This window comes from Mus caroli, chromosome 17 (assembly GCF_900094665.2).
Source record: "Mus caroli chromosome 17, CAROLI_EIJ_v1.1, whole genome shotgun sequence".
In the NCBI taxonomy this organism is placed as follows: Eukaryota; Metazoa; Chordata; class Mammalia; order Rodentia; family Muridae; genus Mus; species Mus caroli.
The window spans coordinates 7984922-8004108 of record NC_034586.1 but is presented as its reverse complement, the minus strand read 5'-3'; the positions used below and the strand labels follow the sequence as shown (position 1 = coordinate 8004108).

Below are 19187 nucleotides of genomic sequence, written 5' to 3'. Positions count from 1 at the left end.
AAGAAGGCCGGTGGGGAAGAGGAGGATTAAATGCTGGGAAGAGAATTATCTTTATAGGTGCCATGACTTGTAAGCAGGGAACAATTGCACTTCCCTCGTTCACAGTTCACACAGAGTGTAGCATTCAGGACTTCCTGTCCTGTGTCCATCTAAAGGATCAATTGCCTACCATATACTATGGAGTAATTTAACCTCAGAATCCTTGCTTTCTTGACTGAAAAGCAGGAATAATTGCACCCCCCCCCCGTGTGCTGCCTTCTACTGGTTACTTAAAAGGAGAGGTGATCTGTTGAGAACAGGTGCCTTAATCTTCTCTCTCTTAGGATGCCCAAGCATGCTGAACAGGCAGAGGTAGGTACTCAGGTGCTTAATGGCTGCTTGGTAGTATAGCAGACACACCTTTGTGGATACCGAGCTGTATCCTTAGCTAATGCCGCTGTTCCCTTTCTTCTCCTCCCTCATGAGTTCACATCAGTCTGTAACATCTGCAGAACAGCTGTTTATGCCGGGAAGGGTTGGCGAGTGGGTGATGCGACTGCTTGTCCTTTGGGATGAGTTACAAATGTGCCACGGAGCTGAGTGTCTACTGTAGCTGACTGTGTTGTGCTATTGATCTCACTCACCCATCTCGGGTGATCCTGGTGTAGACAGACCCGCTTTGCTGTCTCCCATCACAGGATGGCACACATGCCCACGTACAGTCCGGGACACTCGGTGACCAGCAGCAACAGAGCTGCTGGCTGCCTGCTTGCTTTACTTGCTTCTTGTTATTATAGATGTATTCCTGCAGCCACAAAGGTCTAAAGGTCTGCTGTAAAGTTACAAATGCTACTCCTGGCTGCGTCCAGAGGGCACTTTTAACCATCTGGAGTGCTAAGACATTCTGCTGTTTGCACCAGGAAGACATGCCTCCTGAGGTTTGGGTTCCTCGGAGAAGCCCTTAGTGAGCGCAGCTGCCTAATTATGCTTGTTATTCTGTGAATATTCTCTAAATATTTAGCTTTAGATTTTTTTTGTCTTTCCAGAATACTTCCAGAAGAACATGAATGTATTTTTATCATAAAAGATGGTTAGGAAAATAAATTTGATTTGCAGTTACTATATTGATAACTTTTCTAGAACATTCTGTGATTTAAGAGACAGTCTTTTAATTTTCTCCATCTTTACATTCCTTTGTATTTCAATTAGGGGAAGCTTTTGGGAGCAGCTGGCAGTCAGATGGTTGTATAGGGTGGTGATGCTTTGGGGTCCCTAGGTTCCTGATTCATCCTGATCTCACCCAGTTATGAGATGCCCGTTCATCAGTGAAATCGCCAGTCAGCTGATTTGCATCTGAAGAGGAAGCTTTCTTCCTACTCAAATGAACGAACATGTATTCAACCAAAGGACCCATCCTGTCTGAGCAGCTAACAAACCTCCTCACTAATGCAACTGGCTTTTGGTCTGAGGAAGAGACAGGAAGCTGGGGACATTTTGTGGGCCAGAGCATTTCCAGTGAACAATCTGGATCTTGCCTCAGAAACTATCCCACCATCTAGTCGACCCCTCTTTTGAGCCTGGCTATAAGCCTGGCTGCTCTCATTGAGTGTGATGCCATAGAGTGCCATCCAGGCCGGCTCACATGTAAGCATTTGTCTCTGATTGCCCAGTAGCATGTCCTGTGTGGCTGCTCCACTCTCCGCCCAGCACCGAAGAATTGCAGGTTGTTTCCAGCATGGGATGGTGCTGGCTACAGCCGAGCTAGATATTCTCATCCTAATCTTGATGATCGTCAGTTTTCCTTTCTTTGTGAGTAACATTGTTTCCAATCTCTACTCACAGAGTCTGAGAGGGCTGGCGGCTCTTCTTGTTTGCTAAGTATTCGTCCCTGGTTACCAGTTCTGATTCCTGAAGTGTCCTTTTGTGGTGGCTTTGATTTTCCTGTTTCCTGTGACTTTTGTGTGCTCTTATATGTAATTTGGGGGGCCCATCTCTTTCAAGTCTTGATCATACACTAGTTGTCATTTGTTTTCTGAGAATTTTTGTTTGTTTGTTTGTTTTGTCTTTAAGTTCATGGTATATCTTGGATTCAGGTCCTTCCTTGCATATGTGGCTTGCAGGTAAGTCTACCAAATCCGTAGCTTGTCTTTTCATTCATACAAAGTCTCTTCTGCAAAAGGAACAGTCTTCATTTCGATATTGTCTAACTTATGCTTGCTTTTCCCCTTTTCGCTTTGGTTGTGTTTAGAATGTTGTGTGCAGTTTATTCCACTTTGTCTTCACTTATATTAGGATAGTTTGGCTTTGACTGGGGTTTTATTTCCCAATATTTTAAACATGCCCATTCCCCTGCGCATTAGTTTCCCTGCGTTACTCTGAGGCATTGGCTCTGTGCCCTTTGCCCACTTTTAGTCTGTCCAAGCTCCTGGACACGAGGGGGGGGTGGTGTCACCCATATTCAGGGTAGGGGCTCCCCCTGTCTAGGAATAGTTCTAGAGATGCAGTCAGGTGTCTTCATTTCCCAGGAGATTCCCATACAGTATGTAGACAGTGGAGATGGGTAGCCACAGCTAGTCAGCTCACCGTGGACCTGCTGTGAGCGACAACACACCTGCTGCCTTCAGACGTCTGCTTCTCTTCATTTTTCCAACAATCTTAGGTTTTGCTTGTATTTTATTTGCATTTTTCCCTGATTCCCAAGCTCCTTGGATGTACACACTCACAGCTTAGCAAATCAAGCAAGCTCTGGTCAGCTCATTTTCCCTTCCTTTTTTGATGCCTCTCTTGCTGGAGTTGCACGGGACATGGCTGTGGGAGGTGGTTTCCAGACAGTCTCCTTTCTCTTGCTTTTGGCTTCCCACCCTGAGCAGCATGTAACATAGTTCTCATCAAGTTCCTGCATGGCTGCAGTTTCCAAGGAGCACTTTGTGCTGCAGCTCTCCAGAGAGGCGTGCGTTTCTGTTTATGGTCTCTTTGGTGCTAAGGTCCTTGATACCTTCCTGTAACACCCAGAATTGTAACCTGTTTCCATTTATTTGCACACCGATCTACTGGTTACCCTCTATCCCCTGCCTCTTCTTTCTCTCTAGCTCTGAGTGTACGTTAGGCAGTTGAAGCATTGCATGTGAAGTCCAGCACTTTCTCACAGGATGAAGAAACTCCCATAAAGGTCTTTGCGCAGGCAGTGCCTTCTTCCTCATGCTCCTTTCAGTTTCTAGTGGCTCGAAGTGTCTTGGAAAAGCACTTCATGTTAGTGCCTTGGAAAGTGGTTCACCACCACATACAGCCAATTCTCCCCTGCAATGCTATTTCTTGCTGCAAGTTGTAGCTGTCTATTTATTTAACAGGTTTTCTGGTCTGTTTTGCAAACTGTTTCACAAAGTAACTTTTTCCAACTCCATTCTCTGTCCTGTAAGTCTTTGTCTCTGAAGTCTGTTAGTTTAGTGTTGTTGGTGGAAACTTCTAGCTGAGAGAAGACATTAGGCGATAAAGCACTTGCCCTGCCAGCATGAGAACCTGTGCTTCATCCCAGGAAGCCAGGGAAAGGGCACATGTGATGGCAAATGCATTAATCCCAGCACAGGGAGGCGGAGACTGGCAGATCCCTAGTTGTCCATAGGCTTCTGCACTACCCACACACTCTCTCACAACCATGCATATACCACACTCACACATACCACATACACACACATACACACACACACACACACACACTCACATGCATACATGCACACCACACACACACACACACACACACACACATATATACATCACATACACCACATATACCACACACACACATGCAAACACATGCACATGATACACACCACACACACTCACATGCACACACACACATATATCACATACAACACATACACAACACAAACACAGCACACACATACACACACGCACACACACATACACATATGCTATTCCACATTTTCTGTGAGACTCAGGGGTGGACTGTAAAAAGAAGGAAGATCTGTGGAGCAGAGTTTAATCTTTGCTGCTCTGCTGAAGCTTTCGTTTCCTGTTTTCATTGAGGAGAGAGAGAGAGAGAGAGAGAGAGAGAGAGAGAGAGAGAGAGAGAGAGAGGGAGAAGGAGGAGGAGGAGGAGGAGGAGGAGGAGGAGGAGGAGAAGGAGGAGGAGAGAGCATTTCTCAGTTTAAATACTCTGGAGTCATTCCTGAGACCTCAATGTATGGATGGCTCTCTGTCTGTGAAAACTCTGTGTCCAGTATTCAGAGTCCTACCAGTAACACACACACTCTTTCTCCCCACCCCTCCTTTCTCCCGCTTCAACCTTTTCCCAAGATTCCTGTGTGCTATTTGATTCATCTGTACTTTCTCCCCTGAGAAAGAACAGTTTGTTGTTGTGTTCTTTCATCATTTTTTGAAACTCCCCTTTTGTCTTAAAAAACATTTATTTTTACTTTTCTCTTCCGTGTATACATGTGTATGTGTCCACCCCAAGTATGTGGGTGACTGCAGAGGTCAGAAGATGGTGTTGGATCTCCTAGAGGTGGAGTTGCATGCAGTTTAATGTGCGAGCTGGGAGCCAAACCCTGCTAGTCTGGAAGAGCAGCCACACTTTTAACCACAGAGCAACTCCCTGGGCTCCCCAAATGCTTTTCTCTTAGCCACTTACTTGCCTGAGAGTTTTGAGTTGGGTGAAGCAGATCACACACCTTATGTTAGTTCTTATGTGGCCCTCAGATGGCTCCAAACAGGCGGTGGGAATTCTGAGAACAATGCTTGCTCTGCTGTTGCCAGAGAGCAGATGCCAGGGTGCCATCCTGAGAACACTCGCTGCCTTCTTCTGGACTGTTGCAGATCTGGGGCTCAGGGGAACTAGGGTCTTTTAAATCCCTGCTTTGCCTGAATTGATTTCTGATTATTTTCTTAGGTCTGAATATTACGAGAATCATTGTATTTCCCCTCTGGGGAGCTTTTTAAACATAAAAAAGCATTTAATTATTTTTAAAAAAATTTTTCTTACCTTTTAAAGCATTTTCCCCCCTGTATGATGTTTGAACTAATCTAAAGCCTTTTGTTCCAAGATACATAGTATGCTCAGCTAGTTAGTCACCGAGAGGCTGACGAGGGCACAAGAGAACTATGCCAGAGCTGTGTTAGCAAAGTGAGAAGTGAGGTGTCCACCCAGACCCACACTGTCATCTTGCTCTTCCCCCCCCGACCTCACCCCTTGCTTACGGAGTGAAGTCTGCTGTGATCTTCGAGGCTGTGTGGTATTTGGTTGTAACTGGTACTGCATTCCCTGCTGTCTCTGACTGGTGACCACACGATACGGGTTAGTGAAGGATGGGATTATCAGAGGATTTCTGCACATACGATAGTCTACAGCCTGGAGTTTGAGTTGATAGAATGGAATCATTCTTGTCACTAAGTGCCATCAGTAGCCACACAGGCTCCAGTGTCCTCCTGACATCTCAATAGGTACCATGGTGAGAATTCTTTGACACGGCAGCCATAATGCTGTAGGGAGTTTTGACCTGCCTTGGAAAAACTGTTATTGCAAGCCCGATTCTAGCTGCTGCCCCTACTTCCCAACCTCTTTCTTTTTTGTTTTTTTGTTTTTGTCCTCCTCCATGCTAAGAATCAAGCCCAGCCGTCATCCATGCTCTTATTAAGAAGGCTGGGGAGGGATAGTTGTTAGTTCTGCCAGGCTGTGAAGAAACCTTGATTTACTTGTTGCAATTTCTAATCTACAAACAAAAGGATAAAATATGAACTAGGAAATGCTCACATGCTTCTAGCCAGTAAGTAGCCTCCCTATATGGGATTTTAATTTTGAATGACTTGAATAGACAATTAGAAATGACTACCGATTACAATCACATGGTGCGTTTGAGGGTGAAGGCCGAGACCCTTCCATTTGAGTGGAGCACATCTGCTTTGCAGGACCAGACAAGGCCGAAGCTTGTCGACACCAGCTGTAACTGCCTCCTTCGTGGGCACTCGCCAGAGCCAGCAGCCATAGGTGGTATTTTTCAGTTATGAGATCTGAATAGGCTTGGTGCAAGGGCTCAGAGAGAATTTATTTCTGAGGTATCTGTTCTCTAAAGATTATCTCCATGTCATTTCACTGTGCCTCATCAGACCGTGGCAGGGTCCCACAGGCCTCGTTCTCATTGGTTCACAGGCCTGGTTCTCATTGGCGTAAAGCTGAGAAGTAGGACCAGAGCTCCTTGAGGGTCTTGTGCTTCCTGGTCCTCTGTGTGGTAAGGAGGCTCAGGACCCCTCAGCAGCTCTGGGCTCAGGAGTGATTTGCTCTTGGGGGTCACCTCCTTGAAAACTGTAAATACTGAGCCCCCAGGAGAAGCTTGAGACCATTGTTTGAAGGGTTCCTGAGAGGAGGGAGGGCTTTCAGCCAAGGATTACAGCTGAGAGATGCTTACTAATCTATTTACTGGAATCACAGTGTCTAGATCCTTCTGTTTGAACACCCTGAATCTCCAAGTTGGGGGGGGGTGTCATGTGTGCATACATACATGTATACACGCATACATACATGCACATACACATTGCAGGTCTTCATTTGTCTCATTACTATAGCTGTGGTTTTGAGCCATTTCTATACATTTCATGCATTATTCGTAAATCTAATGGAACCTATAAGCTAGATGATAATTATCATTTTATAAATCTAGAAAGCAGGCTGGAAAGGCTGTGCATGTTTCAAATCACATTACTACCTCCACATTTACTACCTTCAAAAGACACACATGGGTCATTGTATTTGTGTGGATGTATATGTTTGCATGTGTGTTTAGTATACTCTGTTGACAAATGTGTGTGTGTGTGTGTGTGTGTGTGTGTGTGTAGAAAGAAAAGAACATCCTGGCAGATCTCTTATATTCTTTAATTCCAAAAGTAGGAATAACTACTTTGTTGTTGTTTATTGTTGTTGTTATTGTTAGGGTTTCTTTTGCTTAGACAAAAGCACCATCACCAAGAAGCAAGTCGGGGAGGAAAGGGTTAATTTGGCTTACACTTCCAGATCACAATCCATCATAAAGGAGATTAGGACAGGATTGCTCACTAATTGAGAAAATGGCTGACAGCTGGGTCTAATGGAGGCGTTTCCTCAATGGAGGCTCCCTCCTCTCTGATGACTCTAGCTTGTGTCAAGGTGACACAGAACCAGCCAGCATGTATAAGTGTGTGTATATGTATGTGAGTGTGTGTGTATGTGTATGTATGTGTATGAGTGTGTGTTTGAGTGCATGTTTATGTGTGTATATGTGTGAATGTTTGTGTGTTGTGTGTGTATGTATATATGTATGTGTGAGTGTGTGTATATGTGTGTGTATGTATGTGTGTGCATATATGTGTATGTTTGTGCATGTATGTATGTATGTATGTATGTGTGTTTGTGTGTGTGTACACCCACCTGCTGACACTCATGTTGGCATTCTGGCTTGTGCAGGTATGCGTTTTTTTCTCAGTAGCTTCCTCCTCCAGGTTTTTTGAGGCAGGGTCTGCCTTTGATCCCAGAGCTCTTTGTGGAACCCATCAGGCTGTCTGGCTTCTGAGCTCCCTGTGCTCATGGGGTCGATGCAAGCTTCCGTATCCAGGTCCTCCTGGTTGAGCCCCACTTAACTCTCCAGCTGTCCAGTGAGGATGATTCACGGATATCCCTCTTAGCTCTGTTTCCTGCTGAGCTGCAGATTTATATTCCCTACAGCATACTAAAAGTGTCCCTATAGACAACCGTGGTTCAGCATATCTAAACCCAGACTATTGTCTTCTCCTCTGGGACCTCTGGTATTTGCTGTCCCATTTTGACATTAGTGGCCACTATTGAAGCCAGAGTTTCCTTTGACGTAGCCTCCGGCCTCAATCATGTTTAATTTGTCAGCTCATCCTCTTGTGAGGCTTAGATGGCATCAGAGGCCTCTCGTAAAGTTAGCTGTGTGGCTACATGCCGGGGCACCAACTGCAGATGTGCATGCTCTGCGGAAACACCAAATAAACACTCACTGGGTGAGAATTGGGACCTTTGCCCTGGGAACAGTTTGTATCAGCGTGCTCCTGTGACCAGGCTCCTGTGGTCTGATGGGAAATGTCTCTGACAGGCTCTCTGGGCACTTGCTCCTCAGCTGGTGGTATTATCTAGGGATGCTTGGGAAGCTGGGGCCTAGCTGCAACAGTGGGTGTCTGGAGTCTGGCCTGCTCTGCTTGGCCACCTTCACAGTGTAGGCCATACCTGCTGCTGGGCCTGCTGGCAGTGATGGACTCTGTGCCTCCCAGTAGGAACCAGAATGGATCTCTTTTGGAAGGTGTTTCTTACCTCCCCCTACAGGAACTGCTATATGTGTCCTCATCAGCCTTACAAAATGATCATCTGTCTTCTTTATTTACAGCATGCTCTCAATTCTGATTCACCCTAAGGCACCATATAATGCCTGCTAATCAGGTCCCAGTGTTACTTATAAGCCAGACATTGAATCAAAGAGGTGTGAATAATAGCACCATTTTATAAATTAATTCTCAAAAGTAATATTTCTAGACGACTTTATGATCAGATGTTTTAAGAAACCGCTTTCTTTCATTCTCTTTCTCTCCCCTCCTCCACTTCCCCTCCCCTCCTCCACCCTCTACCCCTCCTCCATCCTTCCCTTTTTGACACTGGGTCTTGCAGTAGAACCCACACTGGCCTAATGGACCTACCCTACAGTGACCTCAGAACTTTCAGTTTCTAATGTAGGGGTTGCAGGCATGTGCTACCACATGCAGAAAAAGGTGGTTCCCAGCTTTTCTGGAGGGAAAAATGATTTCAACTCATTCTGAGAAGATTGGAATGAATTTTGGTTTTCTTTGTTTCTGCTCTGTCAATCCTGTCTTTTCAAACCCTTTTAACAAGTGAAAGGGGTTGTTCCTGGGGAATACTCAACAAGACAGGGTGGGACTTTCTACTTTCAGAGCTTCTCAGGACTTTAATGGACTGAAAGTGGAGATGAGGCTTTCCCCCCCTTTTATCTGTGTAGATAGGTGTGTATTTGTGGAGGTCAGAGCTCCTCATCTGTGTGTACATGTATGCAGGCAGGCTGGTGTTCATGGAGGTCAGAAATCCTCATCTGCTGTCTTCCATGATTGAACTCCAGTTCAGTCTTCAATACTTGTCTCTCCCTGAACTTGTAGCTCACTGCTGAATGGCTAGGCCAGTGTCTATCAAGGCCCTGGGATCCTCCTGTCTCTGCTATGTAGTGCTAAGATTACAGGGCTGTGCTGGAAATCTCAACTCAGTTCCCTGTGCTCAAATGGCAAGCATCTTGCCCACTGAGCCACCACCCAGCCCAGGTATGACTTCTTAAAAAAAATAATCCAGGTATTAAATATCCATAACAAATATTGGCAACAATTCTCCTTTCTAAATTTAATTTTAAAATTAAAATTTAGTTTGCATGACTGTCTTAGTTTGTTTTTTACTTCTGTAAACAGACACCACCATGACCAAGGCAACTCTTATAAGGACAATATTTAATTGGGGCTGGCTTACAGGTTCAAAGGTTCAGTCCATTATCATCAAGGCAGGAACATGGTGATGTTCAGGCAGGCATGGTGCAGGAGGAGCTGAGAGTTCTACATCTTCATCTGAAGGCTTCTAGGAGGATACTGGCTTCCAGGCAACTAGGATGAGGATCATAAAGTCCACACCCACAGCGGCACACCTCCTAATAGTGCCAGTCCCCGGGGCCAAGTATATACAAACCATCACTGTGTCTTTTTTTTTTTTTTTTTTTTAAGTTTTGGAGTCTACATGACTGTTTTTGGAGGGAGCCTCCCTTCTTTCCACATTTCTCCCATATTCTTTTCCCTCCTCTCCACACTAAATTACATGAAACTCTTTCCCCTACTTTCCTCTCTAAAGTATCTTACTGTATTCCTTTTAAAAAAAGATTTGTTTATTTGTTTGCTTTATGTGTGTGAGTATACTGTAGCCGTCTTCAGACACACCAGAAGAGGACATCGGATCCCATTACAGATAGTTGTAAACCACCATGTGGTTGCTGGGAATTGAACTCAGGACCTTTGGAGGAGCAGTCAGTGCTCTTCATGGCTGAGCCACCTCTCCAGGGCACTGCATTCCTAAAACAGGGCATTGGATTTTACAAACGTGCTTCTGCAGGAGAGGGTCTGGGAAACCCCTTTTAAAGGTCCTTTATCAAGTCCTACACGGAGGACTTGGAGACAAGGGTGGATGTAAAAGTTCTCCCTGCTCTAAGCATGGACATGGTTTGGCGGACATGCAAGGTTGCCATCCCAATTGGCCGCAGACATACTTATCCACAAGGTCACTGTCCATGTTGTGGTCGAAGCGTAAAGCACTGTCATAGCTCTGCCCCAACACTTTGCAGTTCAGGCTGTCGCCCTGCGTCTGAGCGTTTGAACACAGCAGAATTCGATTTTGACATTGTGACCATCAGTATCTCTACACTGTCACGTCAATAGGGGATTGACCGGACTCTAGCTTAGTGACTCTTTGTACCTTTAACCCAAATCAACTGTTTCAGTTTAGCATCCATTTGAGCTAAGTTACCATCAGCCAGGAAGAGCCATGTCTAGCCTTGATAGCCTGGGGTTTTCCTTTACTGGCCGTTCGGTCTTTACTGCAAGGTTCCTGCCTACTCTAATTCTCTGAGTACATCACTGAGTGAGATTTCTTATTCTGGTTTACCAATCTACCTTTGCATTTGTCTCCTCACACTCTCACTGTCTCTCCAGCTGGCTGTCACCTTGGTCTTCCCTCTCTCGGTGGTACTGCTGGAAAATTTCACATGGACTAGTTTCCGGTACACGGTCAGGCTGATAGAATGGTTGGTTGGGATCATTTCCACATCTGACAGGCCTCAAAGCACTCATTAGCTCTTCTGAGATGCCATTAGCTGCTAACATGTAGCTAGATGTGGGCTTTTGCACACTTACACTGGTTTAAAGGAACAGCCTGAGCTTTTCCAGAGGAAAGGCATGTCTAGAATTTTTGAGAAAAAGGCAGCCTCTCTGTGGAAGATGGGTGCTCTCCTAGAAGCTGAGCACCAGTTGCATAGGTAGCATGCATGCAGACCCTCACACTGACTCGCCTGTGGTGTGTGTTTGGTGGAAACATGGAGGTTTAGAGCAACCTCCTGGGGACGGGGCCTGTATCTACTCATGTGTCTACTGTCTACAGGGGAGGCAGCCTGAGCCTGCTACCAGCTTACTGTAAACTTGAGCTGAGAAGTAGGGGTGTAAATCCTCCCCACTCCAGACTTCCTGTGGGTAGAATATTTTGGGCTTAATCTTAACTCCTAGGAGTCCTACTCAGAAATTTAAAAACCGTTTTCGTCTTTATCTTAAACCACGAGTGGCAAGTTTGTGGTTCGATTTCTTTAAGTAACTTGGAATGCCTACCTCAGTGGTGGTCTTGGGGGACCAGTGCAAGGGGCCTTTGATAAGTGCAAATAATGAACCCTGGAAGCCATCCCTTTGAAGCCTTGTGGTCCCTCAGGCTGCTAATGCAGGAGCAGTAAGAGACCCCAGCATACATCATGCCAGGGTTAGTACAGGACCCTGGATGAAGCCTCTTTCTGTGGGACGTGCCTGTGTGTAACAAAAACATGTTGATGTGCGTTTGTGAGAGACAAGCGTAAGTACTACAAGACCTTCATCCTCTCCCTCTGCTTATCTCCTTTGCCATAGTGACAGAAACGTTTTCTGGAGTTGTTTCTTCCATAACCTCAGGGATGCCACTCGGTGACTTCCGCATAAGACTCGGCTTTTTAAAACAATGCCAGAAGAATGTTTATAGCCTATTAATCTATTCCTGTATTTGACAAGTGTTGAGGAGGAACTATGCATACGTCCTTACACTCATAAACATTTATCTAAGCACAACAGGCAGTGCATGAAGGACATTTTTGCAAGGAGTGTCCGTGGATCGGGGATGTTGGAAGGATGCTGGCTATTTACAGTACAGAGTTACTGCCTTCTCAGGAAGTGTCACATGGGCATGGGAGGTTTGTGCAGAAACAAAAGAGAGAAAGGAAAGACCCCCCCCCAGCCATAACTGAGGCTGGAACAGAGAGGCTGCTAAGAGGCTCCTCTGTCCGCACTTGCCGTGAAGTGTGGATTCCGGGGCATGTCTGAGATCTCATGGAGCTGGGCGGTTTCCAGCAGGCACAGCTGTGCCTCGGCTTTCCCAGCCCCTCTGCTACCACACAAGGTAAGGGTTGCTCACTGATGCTCTCCCTCACTGAGTGTGTCAAGTCTGAGTGCCGTGGCCTCGAGAACTACCCCTGAACTCGGAGTCACTAGGTGACTCACAGGAACCAGAATATGGTTGTGCTCAGGACCAGCCGGTTCTCACAGCTGCACTTGTAATCTCTGAGAGTTAACAGCCAGCAAGCAGAGGGGAGATGTGTGTCCCTGCGGTCCAGGGCACAGCTGGCTCATGCTGCTGAGAGCCTTTCGTCTTGGAGTCACCTGAGGCCATTTTCAGTTTCTCTATCGGTAACTTGTGGCCTGTGTCGAGGGGGGCCAGCAGAGCACATTGGAGATTCAGTCCTTGGGTTTTTTGAATTGGGGTTGTGGCCATAATATGTATCATCTAGATATGCTCTGCCTATACATTCTCTTAACTTCAGACTTCTAGAAAGAAGACTGGTGACACAGACTGGGCTGTCGCTCAGGCTGTCACCCAGTGACCTGGCCTTTACCTATCTGTTGTCTGTACATACACTCACAGCCTCGTCTCCACATGTCAACCAAGGCCTCCCTAATGAGCAGCCATTCTGTGAGGGGGCTTTTAGGTCAGGCTATGACTCTTCAAGACACTTGCTATGTGGAGACTGTGACAGACTAGTTACCAGTTACTACACCCAGAGAGATTGTAGTCTTAGCTAGAAAAGCTGATGTTTAGCAAGTGGTCCCTCAGCACATAGGAGGTTTCATCTGACAGCAAGAGCAAGGGGCAGCTCAAGCAGGTTACCGTGGAGAAGTCAGGGCTGAGGGTGTATGCCATCAGGGAGGGCTCTCTGGTGAGGTTGCTTCTGGTCTAAATGCCTCATTTAGGCAGATGGAGGATGAAGAGGAGTTAGGCAGATAGCAGCGTAAGCGTGAGTGGGGTGAAGAGGTTAGAGAACCACAAGGAAGTGGGGCTGGTTTACTGACCACTCCTCATCCCCAGGCTAGACCAGGGTGGGTCTTATGAGGTAGAAGCTAACCCTTCCCTCCTACTCCCTGACCAAAGCCTGAGGCTTAAAAGCCAAGGTTTGTAATCTGTGTCAAAGCAGAGGTGGCACTGGCCAGGGGTAATTCTGAAAACTCACGGCCCCAGAGAGAAGAACGCAGAAGACACAGGGCTGATGAGTTGTTTGGTCTGCGTCTCTGTTCTCCCCCTGGGTATTGTCTCTGCAGCCAAGAGAACACCCAGATCCAAGGACCCAGCACCTCTGTGTTTCTGCCCTTACTTTTACACCCAGGACTGTGACTTTTGTGGAGTGCCTATGTGCTGTGTACCAGACACACAGTTCCCAGAGGCCTGAGTTGGTCAGGGGCTGTAACCCAGGGTCTGCTTATGGAAAGCATTCCTGCACACCAGCTGTGCCAGGTGTGCTCACTTGCAAATAGCAAATATTAGTTAGCTCTTGTATCGTTGTTTTTCCCAGGGAAGTAGTTTCATGGACTCCAGGAAAGGAAAGACCCAGCACGGAAGAGGGAGTGGGATTTTGGAATTGTCAGAAGAGATAAATCTGACTTTTATGTTTGACAGATTTTGTGTTAAGGCGCTAACATTTCTTAATGTATGCATTTACCTTGTTATATATACCTTAAGGGCAAATATTTCTGGTATGTATTTTGGAGTTGCCTTTTGGCACCACTAAGAATTTATACATAAATTCGCCTATGCACCCAGCCCTTGGTGTGTTAGACATCAGGAGTTCTCAGGCTATGAGAAGTTCCCCAGCAGCCGACCAGTTGTGGAAGAGTGAACCAACAGCCTAGGGAGGGAATGGCAGCTTTGGATTGTGTTCCAAGACACAATCTTGTATCTGGAGATTCCCAAATTGTTAATTGTACTCTTAATCATTAAACTCAAATGTGGAAGACCTAAGACCAAATTTGAGACCCCGAACTACATGGCATGGAGCCTAAGCTGGAATGATGGCCAAGAACCAAGCACTTTCCACGCTGCCGAGTGTCTCTCTGAGCCTGTCCACACTATTGCTCAGCCTGTCTCACCTCAGTGTTCAGGCTGTCTGTCCTTCAGGACTTGGGCTTTTTCGGGGAAGTTGGAAGTAATATTGTGGAATCTGCCTCACACGTGGGCAATGCCTTTAAGAGGGGGAGAATGGCTTATATTACATTCTGCTCACACATGAATGGAACACGTGGGGAGTAATAACACAGACACAGAGAAAGGCTCACTGGCAGTATATACACTAGAATCAGAAGCTAGGGTTGGGACATACAGCCTGTGGACCTGGTACCTAATTTGTGATGAAGGAATCGTTGTTGTGGGAAGAGTTGAGTGAGGGGAATGTGTGGGTCTGTAGGGCAGTGTTGTGGGCCCCAAGTATGGCAGAAGCTGAAGGACAGGCTGGACGTCTACCATGTGCGCCTGGCCCTCCACGGTCACCAGAGCCTTCTGTTCTGGCACAGCACAGGACTGAGAAAGAAGCGCTTTTCCTAGAAAGCAACGCTTGAGCTTCTTCTAATCCAAGCTTACATTAAGAACCTCCAGTTGGTTCCACTCAGCCACGGCTCGCCCTCGGCACACGCAGGTCCCTCTATTCCAACGAGAAGTTGTCATGAAGAAAACATTTAAAGCTGCGTCTGATTTGAATCTCAGTTTGCATCCCTTTGACGTCTTAACTGAGAGATGACAATCCCGGCGGGCGTGTTTGTAGCCTGACAGGCTGTATCCTAAAGGCCAAGCCTCCTGTCTCTCGGCACTCACGGACACCCCACGCTGCTGTGGGAATGAAGAGGGAGCCCTCTGCACATGGTGCGGGGCTCATCGCAGGAGCGGAAATTGTTCTGACATTTTTGTCACATTACATCGTCCCCTCCCAGCCTTCCGTTCTGTAAACACAGGCATGGATCATGATTTTATCCTCTGTGCTGTAAGATTCTGTGGGTTTTGAGAGGTGTATGGTATTATATACTTACCACCAAATATCATAGACTAAAGTCCTGACCCCACAAGACCTACTGTGTTTCACATAGCCTCCCTCCATTGTCCTTGGACTTAGACAATTACCCATCTTTTTCCGATTGCCCTTGTGGACTTTCCCTGCTAGTGTCTTACAACTGCGGCTACTTAATGCATCGCTCCGCAGAGGGGCTTATCTCCCTAGACCCACCTAGGTCTTTCCCCGGCTTCTCATCACGCCCTCTTCCCAGGAGCTGACAGTTAAGTCGACATGCACAGCTTGTCTTCACTTACTAGAAGACAGCTCTCAGATGCTTCCAGAATTAGGGGATTATGGAGGGAAGCCTTTCACGAGGTGTTCACAGGCAGGTCTCCAAGCGGACATGGGGTTTCCACGTGGGTCGGGCTAACACATGATATTATTGGGTCATACAGGACAGCTTTATTTAAGTGATAATAAACTAGCAACCCATCTCCCAAAATAGCATAGCACTTGGATGCTGACCAGCAGCGAGCGAGCAGGAACTGCTGCTCTCCTCTATACCCACAATTACTGCTCTCCGGGTTTTGGACATTAGCCACTGTAATAAGTATGCGGTTGAGTCTTGTTTTCATGTTACCTTCAGTTCACTAATGACCAATTAGTACCTTTTCTGTGTGTATTTGTGATATCTGCATCTTCTTTGTTTAAGATGTTTGTTCAGCTTTGGGTCCATTTTTAAAAGCTGGCTGTTTGCTTGCTTATGGTTGACTTTTAAGAGTGTATTTTGGGTGCAGGTCCTTTATGTAATATATAACTTGCAAACAGAACATAGCTTATAACAGTGCCGAATAATAAGGACCCTGAGTAGCCTGGCTTTCTGGGACATAGGAAAGTAGTGGTCACAGGGAAGGGGAGCTCAGAGGTAAAATCACTTTAGGAAAAAAAAAAGAGGAGGCAGCTCTTTAGGTTCACAGGATATGCCTCTTTGAGGTGGTAGGGGAGTATTCAAAGACTAGAGGCTGAAAATGCATTGAGACTCCTGATTCTCAGTATGGATATCCTAACGAGCAGGTGACAAGAACACAGACGTCAAAGGTGTGTGGAAAGTTAGGGTGGGGACTGTGAGCTGTGTCATCAAGCAGTGGAAGGGAGTCCCAAGGAATTAACTTTTGTGGACATAGGAAAAAGAGTACCATCTTTATTTACATCATCTGTCTTCTACCTACCACCTTTGCTCCAGTGTCCAATTCTTTCTCTACCTAGGGATGCACCTTGCCTTGTCAGGTGAGCACTCCTCAAGGGGCCTCTTGCCTTTAGCATCCTGCAGGAAGTACCAAATCGGATTCTGTTCCACAGGTACCCTTTGCCCTGTGAGGGATAGGACGGGTCTCCCTCCCTTCTCTCAAAAATGTTGTGCGCATTTTGTGCTGCTGTCGATGGTTTAATGACTGAACTCATTGAATGGCGCCATCTGCCTCTTTGGCTGCCCCGTTTGGCCGTAAGGTCTTGACAAGTGTGTATTAGGTGATTGGCAGAATTACCATATATGGATGCTCTGCTTTGTCTGTGGAAATGCGTGGCCTACTCTCTACAAGCACAAAATCAGACACAGTCTGTGTCAGAGGCAAGGTTCTTGCAGTGCTGTCATCTGGCCATCCCCAGGGACGGACATTCATTCAGTCTCAGTGACCATAGGGTACTGAAAGCAGTTTCCACACCCTACTTGCATTCTGGATTGCTTTGATTTCAAAGTTTTCATTTGAAAACATAGAGGATTATTTTGTCTTATGTATAGCCAACAGTTTGCAAGGGGTGGAAACTTCAGAACTGTTTACTTGTAACAGCGCTGGGGAACTGGCAAGAGCATCCTGAACTGACATGGGTTACAGCACCAGCTTTAGAGTCCGTGCAAGGGAGGGATTTGAGTTCACAACGATGAAGATGAACGGTGACTAACACAGTCATCCATGCCTTGGACACCCATCCATGGTGCAATGCCAGGTTTAATTGAAGCAGTAAGTGCTTTGTGCGTCCTACTGCACAGTAGAGAGGCACAGCCTGTCTCGGATGCCCCCAGAACTGGCAGCTGAGGAATAGCTCTTTGGTGTGATTTACCAACTACCATCTGAAACTGACATCAGCACTCCCCAGCCTCGATCTGCTAATGCCATCCTAGCCTTTGAATGGCAATGGTTTCGGTTTTGTGACGTCCTGCAGAGTCATTGCCCATCACTTACGCGCTTCCGAAGCTTTGCCTTTAATGCCAAGCAGCAGCCCTGTTCCCAGTAAGCAACACTGCCTCCACCAGCTCTCTGCAGCAGAGGGAAGTTGCTGAGTCTTAGCACGGTGTGTCTTGGTGCTACATACGTCCTGTCTGAAGGTACCGCATAGGTGACTCTCCTTCTCTCCGGTTCTCTTGCAGGTTTGACGGATGAAAAGGTGAAGGCCTATCTTTCTCTCCATCCCCAGGTATTAGATGAATTTGTTTCTGAAAGTGTTAGTGCAGAGACTGTGGAAAAGTGGCTGAAGAGGAAAACCAACAAAGAAGGTAAGCCATGCTGAGCGAACACTGAGCTTAGAGCGAACGTTCCCTAGCTCACGAGGAGAGAGGTTTTCACGGTTTACAAAACAAAACACGAAATAGAGGCCCACTAGCATTTTATTTGTCAGTTTTACTTTTTCCTAAAAGGTAACGTTGTCAGAAAGAACTAAATGAATACAAGAGAAGCATCCTTAATTAAAAAAAAAAGAGAGAGAGAGAGAGAAAAAAAATCTGGCAAATAATTGTTGAGAATTGCTTTAGTACTTACTATGTATTAGTCACCTTAGAGTCACTACAGGGCAGTCTCTGAGGCTGTGAACCATAAAAAGAAAAGGCTCATTTAGTTTCCAGTTCCTGGTTTGATAGCTCTGTAACTTTGACCCTCTGGCAAGGACAGTGGATGGCAGTGGCAGGGATGTGTGTCAAGAGTGAAGAGCTCACGTCAAGAGCTGGGAAGAGCTGGAGGACGGGGTTCGACCCAGGTTCCCGGTACGCTTCAGTGGCTATGGGGCTTCAACAGGCCCTTCTACCTAATGGGCCATAGCGCACCCCAGATAACTGCTTTGTTGGCCAAGAGAACACTGTCTGTATGTAGACCATGCCAACAATTAGTACTGATGAAAAGAATGCAGTTTGTGTGCACATCTTACACATTGTATGCTTTACACAAGGCAGTCTGAAGCCACTGTGTAGACTGCAGGAAGAACCTGGCTTATCTTTGACCCTTCCTTCCTTCATAGTAATAGAGGCCACCAGATTGTTCACTGTCATGGAACCTCCGGTCGTAGACAAGGATGGTCCTTTTCGATGCAGTGTAGAGAGGCAATGAAGACTGGAGGAGAATGCTTTAAATCTTAGATTTTCCTTATGGATCTCCTCTGCTCCTGTAAAGACTCTCCTCCAGAGGTCACGCAGGCAGGCGACCCTGTAGGTCACACATGAAAGATGGGTTTGTGTGTGAGGAGAGTTTCTGCAGGAGGCTAAGAAAGACTAAAATCCATTATGTGCATGTATGGAACTGTCAAAGAATCAAAAATAAAATGTTTGGGTTCAGGCTTCCTTTGTGTGTTCCTCTCTTATTCTATAAAATATAGTTTATCTTTTCAATTAATTAGTTACCTTTGCAGTTCAAATAATAGAAAACAGGGCTTCATATATTTGACTATCTAACCAAATTTGGCTTCTCATTTTTATGCACGTTATTTTCATAGACACAGTTAATTTTTACATGAGAAACTTCTATGTTAACAACAAAATAGTGGTTCTGGGGGTGTATTTTCTTAGTGTGATAAGCAGTCTAACCTCTCTGATATACAGAAATGATTGCTTTCAGGGTGTAGTAGAAATATAGGCAGTTTTCTTGCTCTCAGTACGTCTTTATAGTTTTTGAACATATTATCATGAAAATAAGTATTTGCAAACGAGGGCTTTCTCACTGATCTATGAAGCAGTTTTTAAAGTAACCATAGCAATTTGTAAAGTATCCATGAGTATGAGTATGCGCATGTGCTTGTGTAGTTTGAGAG

At 46.0% G+C, this 19187-nt stretch overlaps 1 protein-coding gene across 6 annotated transcripts in view; it reads left to right on the top strand.

The window, feature by feature from the left end:
• The window catches only part of Pde10a (phosphodiesterase 10A), a 446975-nt gene that overhangs the window by 342069 nt on the left and 85719 nt on the right, over nucleotides 1-19187 (top strand). For all 6 annotated transcript variants that reach the window (XM_029471090.1, XM_021186162.2, XM_021186161.2 and 3 more), the window contains one exon: nucleotides 17542-17667. In XM_029471090.1, coding sequence (XP_029326950.1) covers nucleotides 17542-17667 — 126 coding nt within the window. The remainder of the gene's footprint in view (nucleotides 1-17541; nucleotides 17668-19187) is intronic.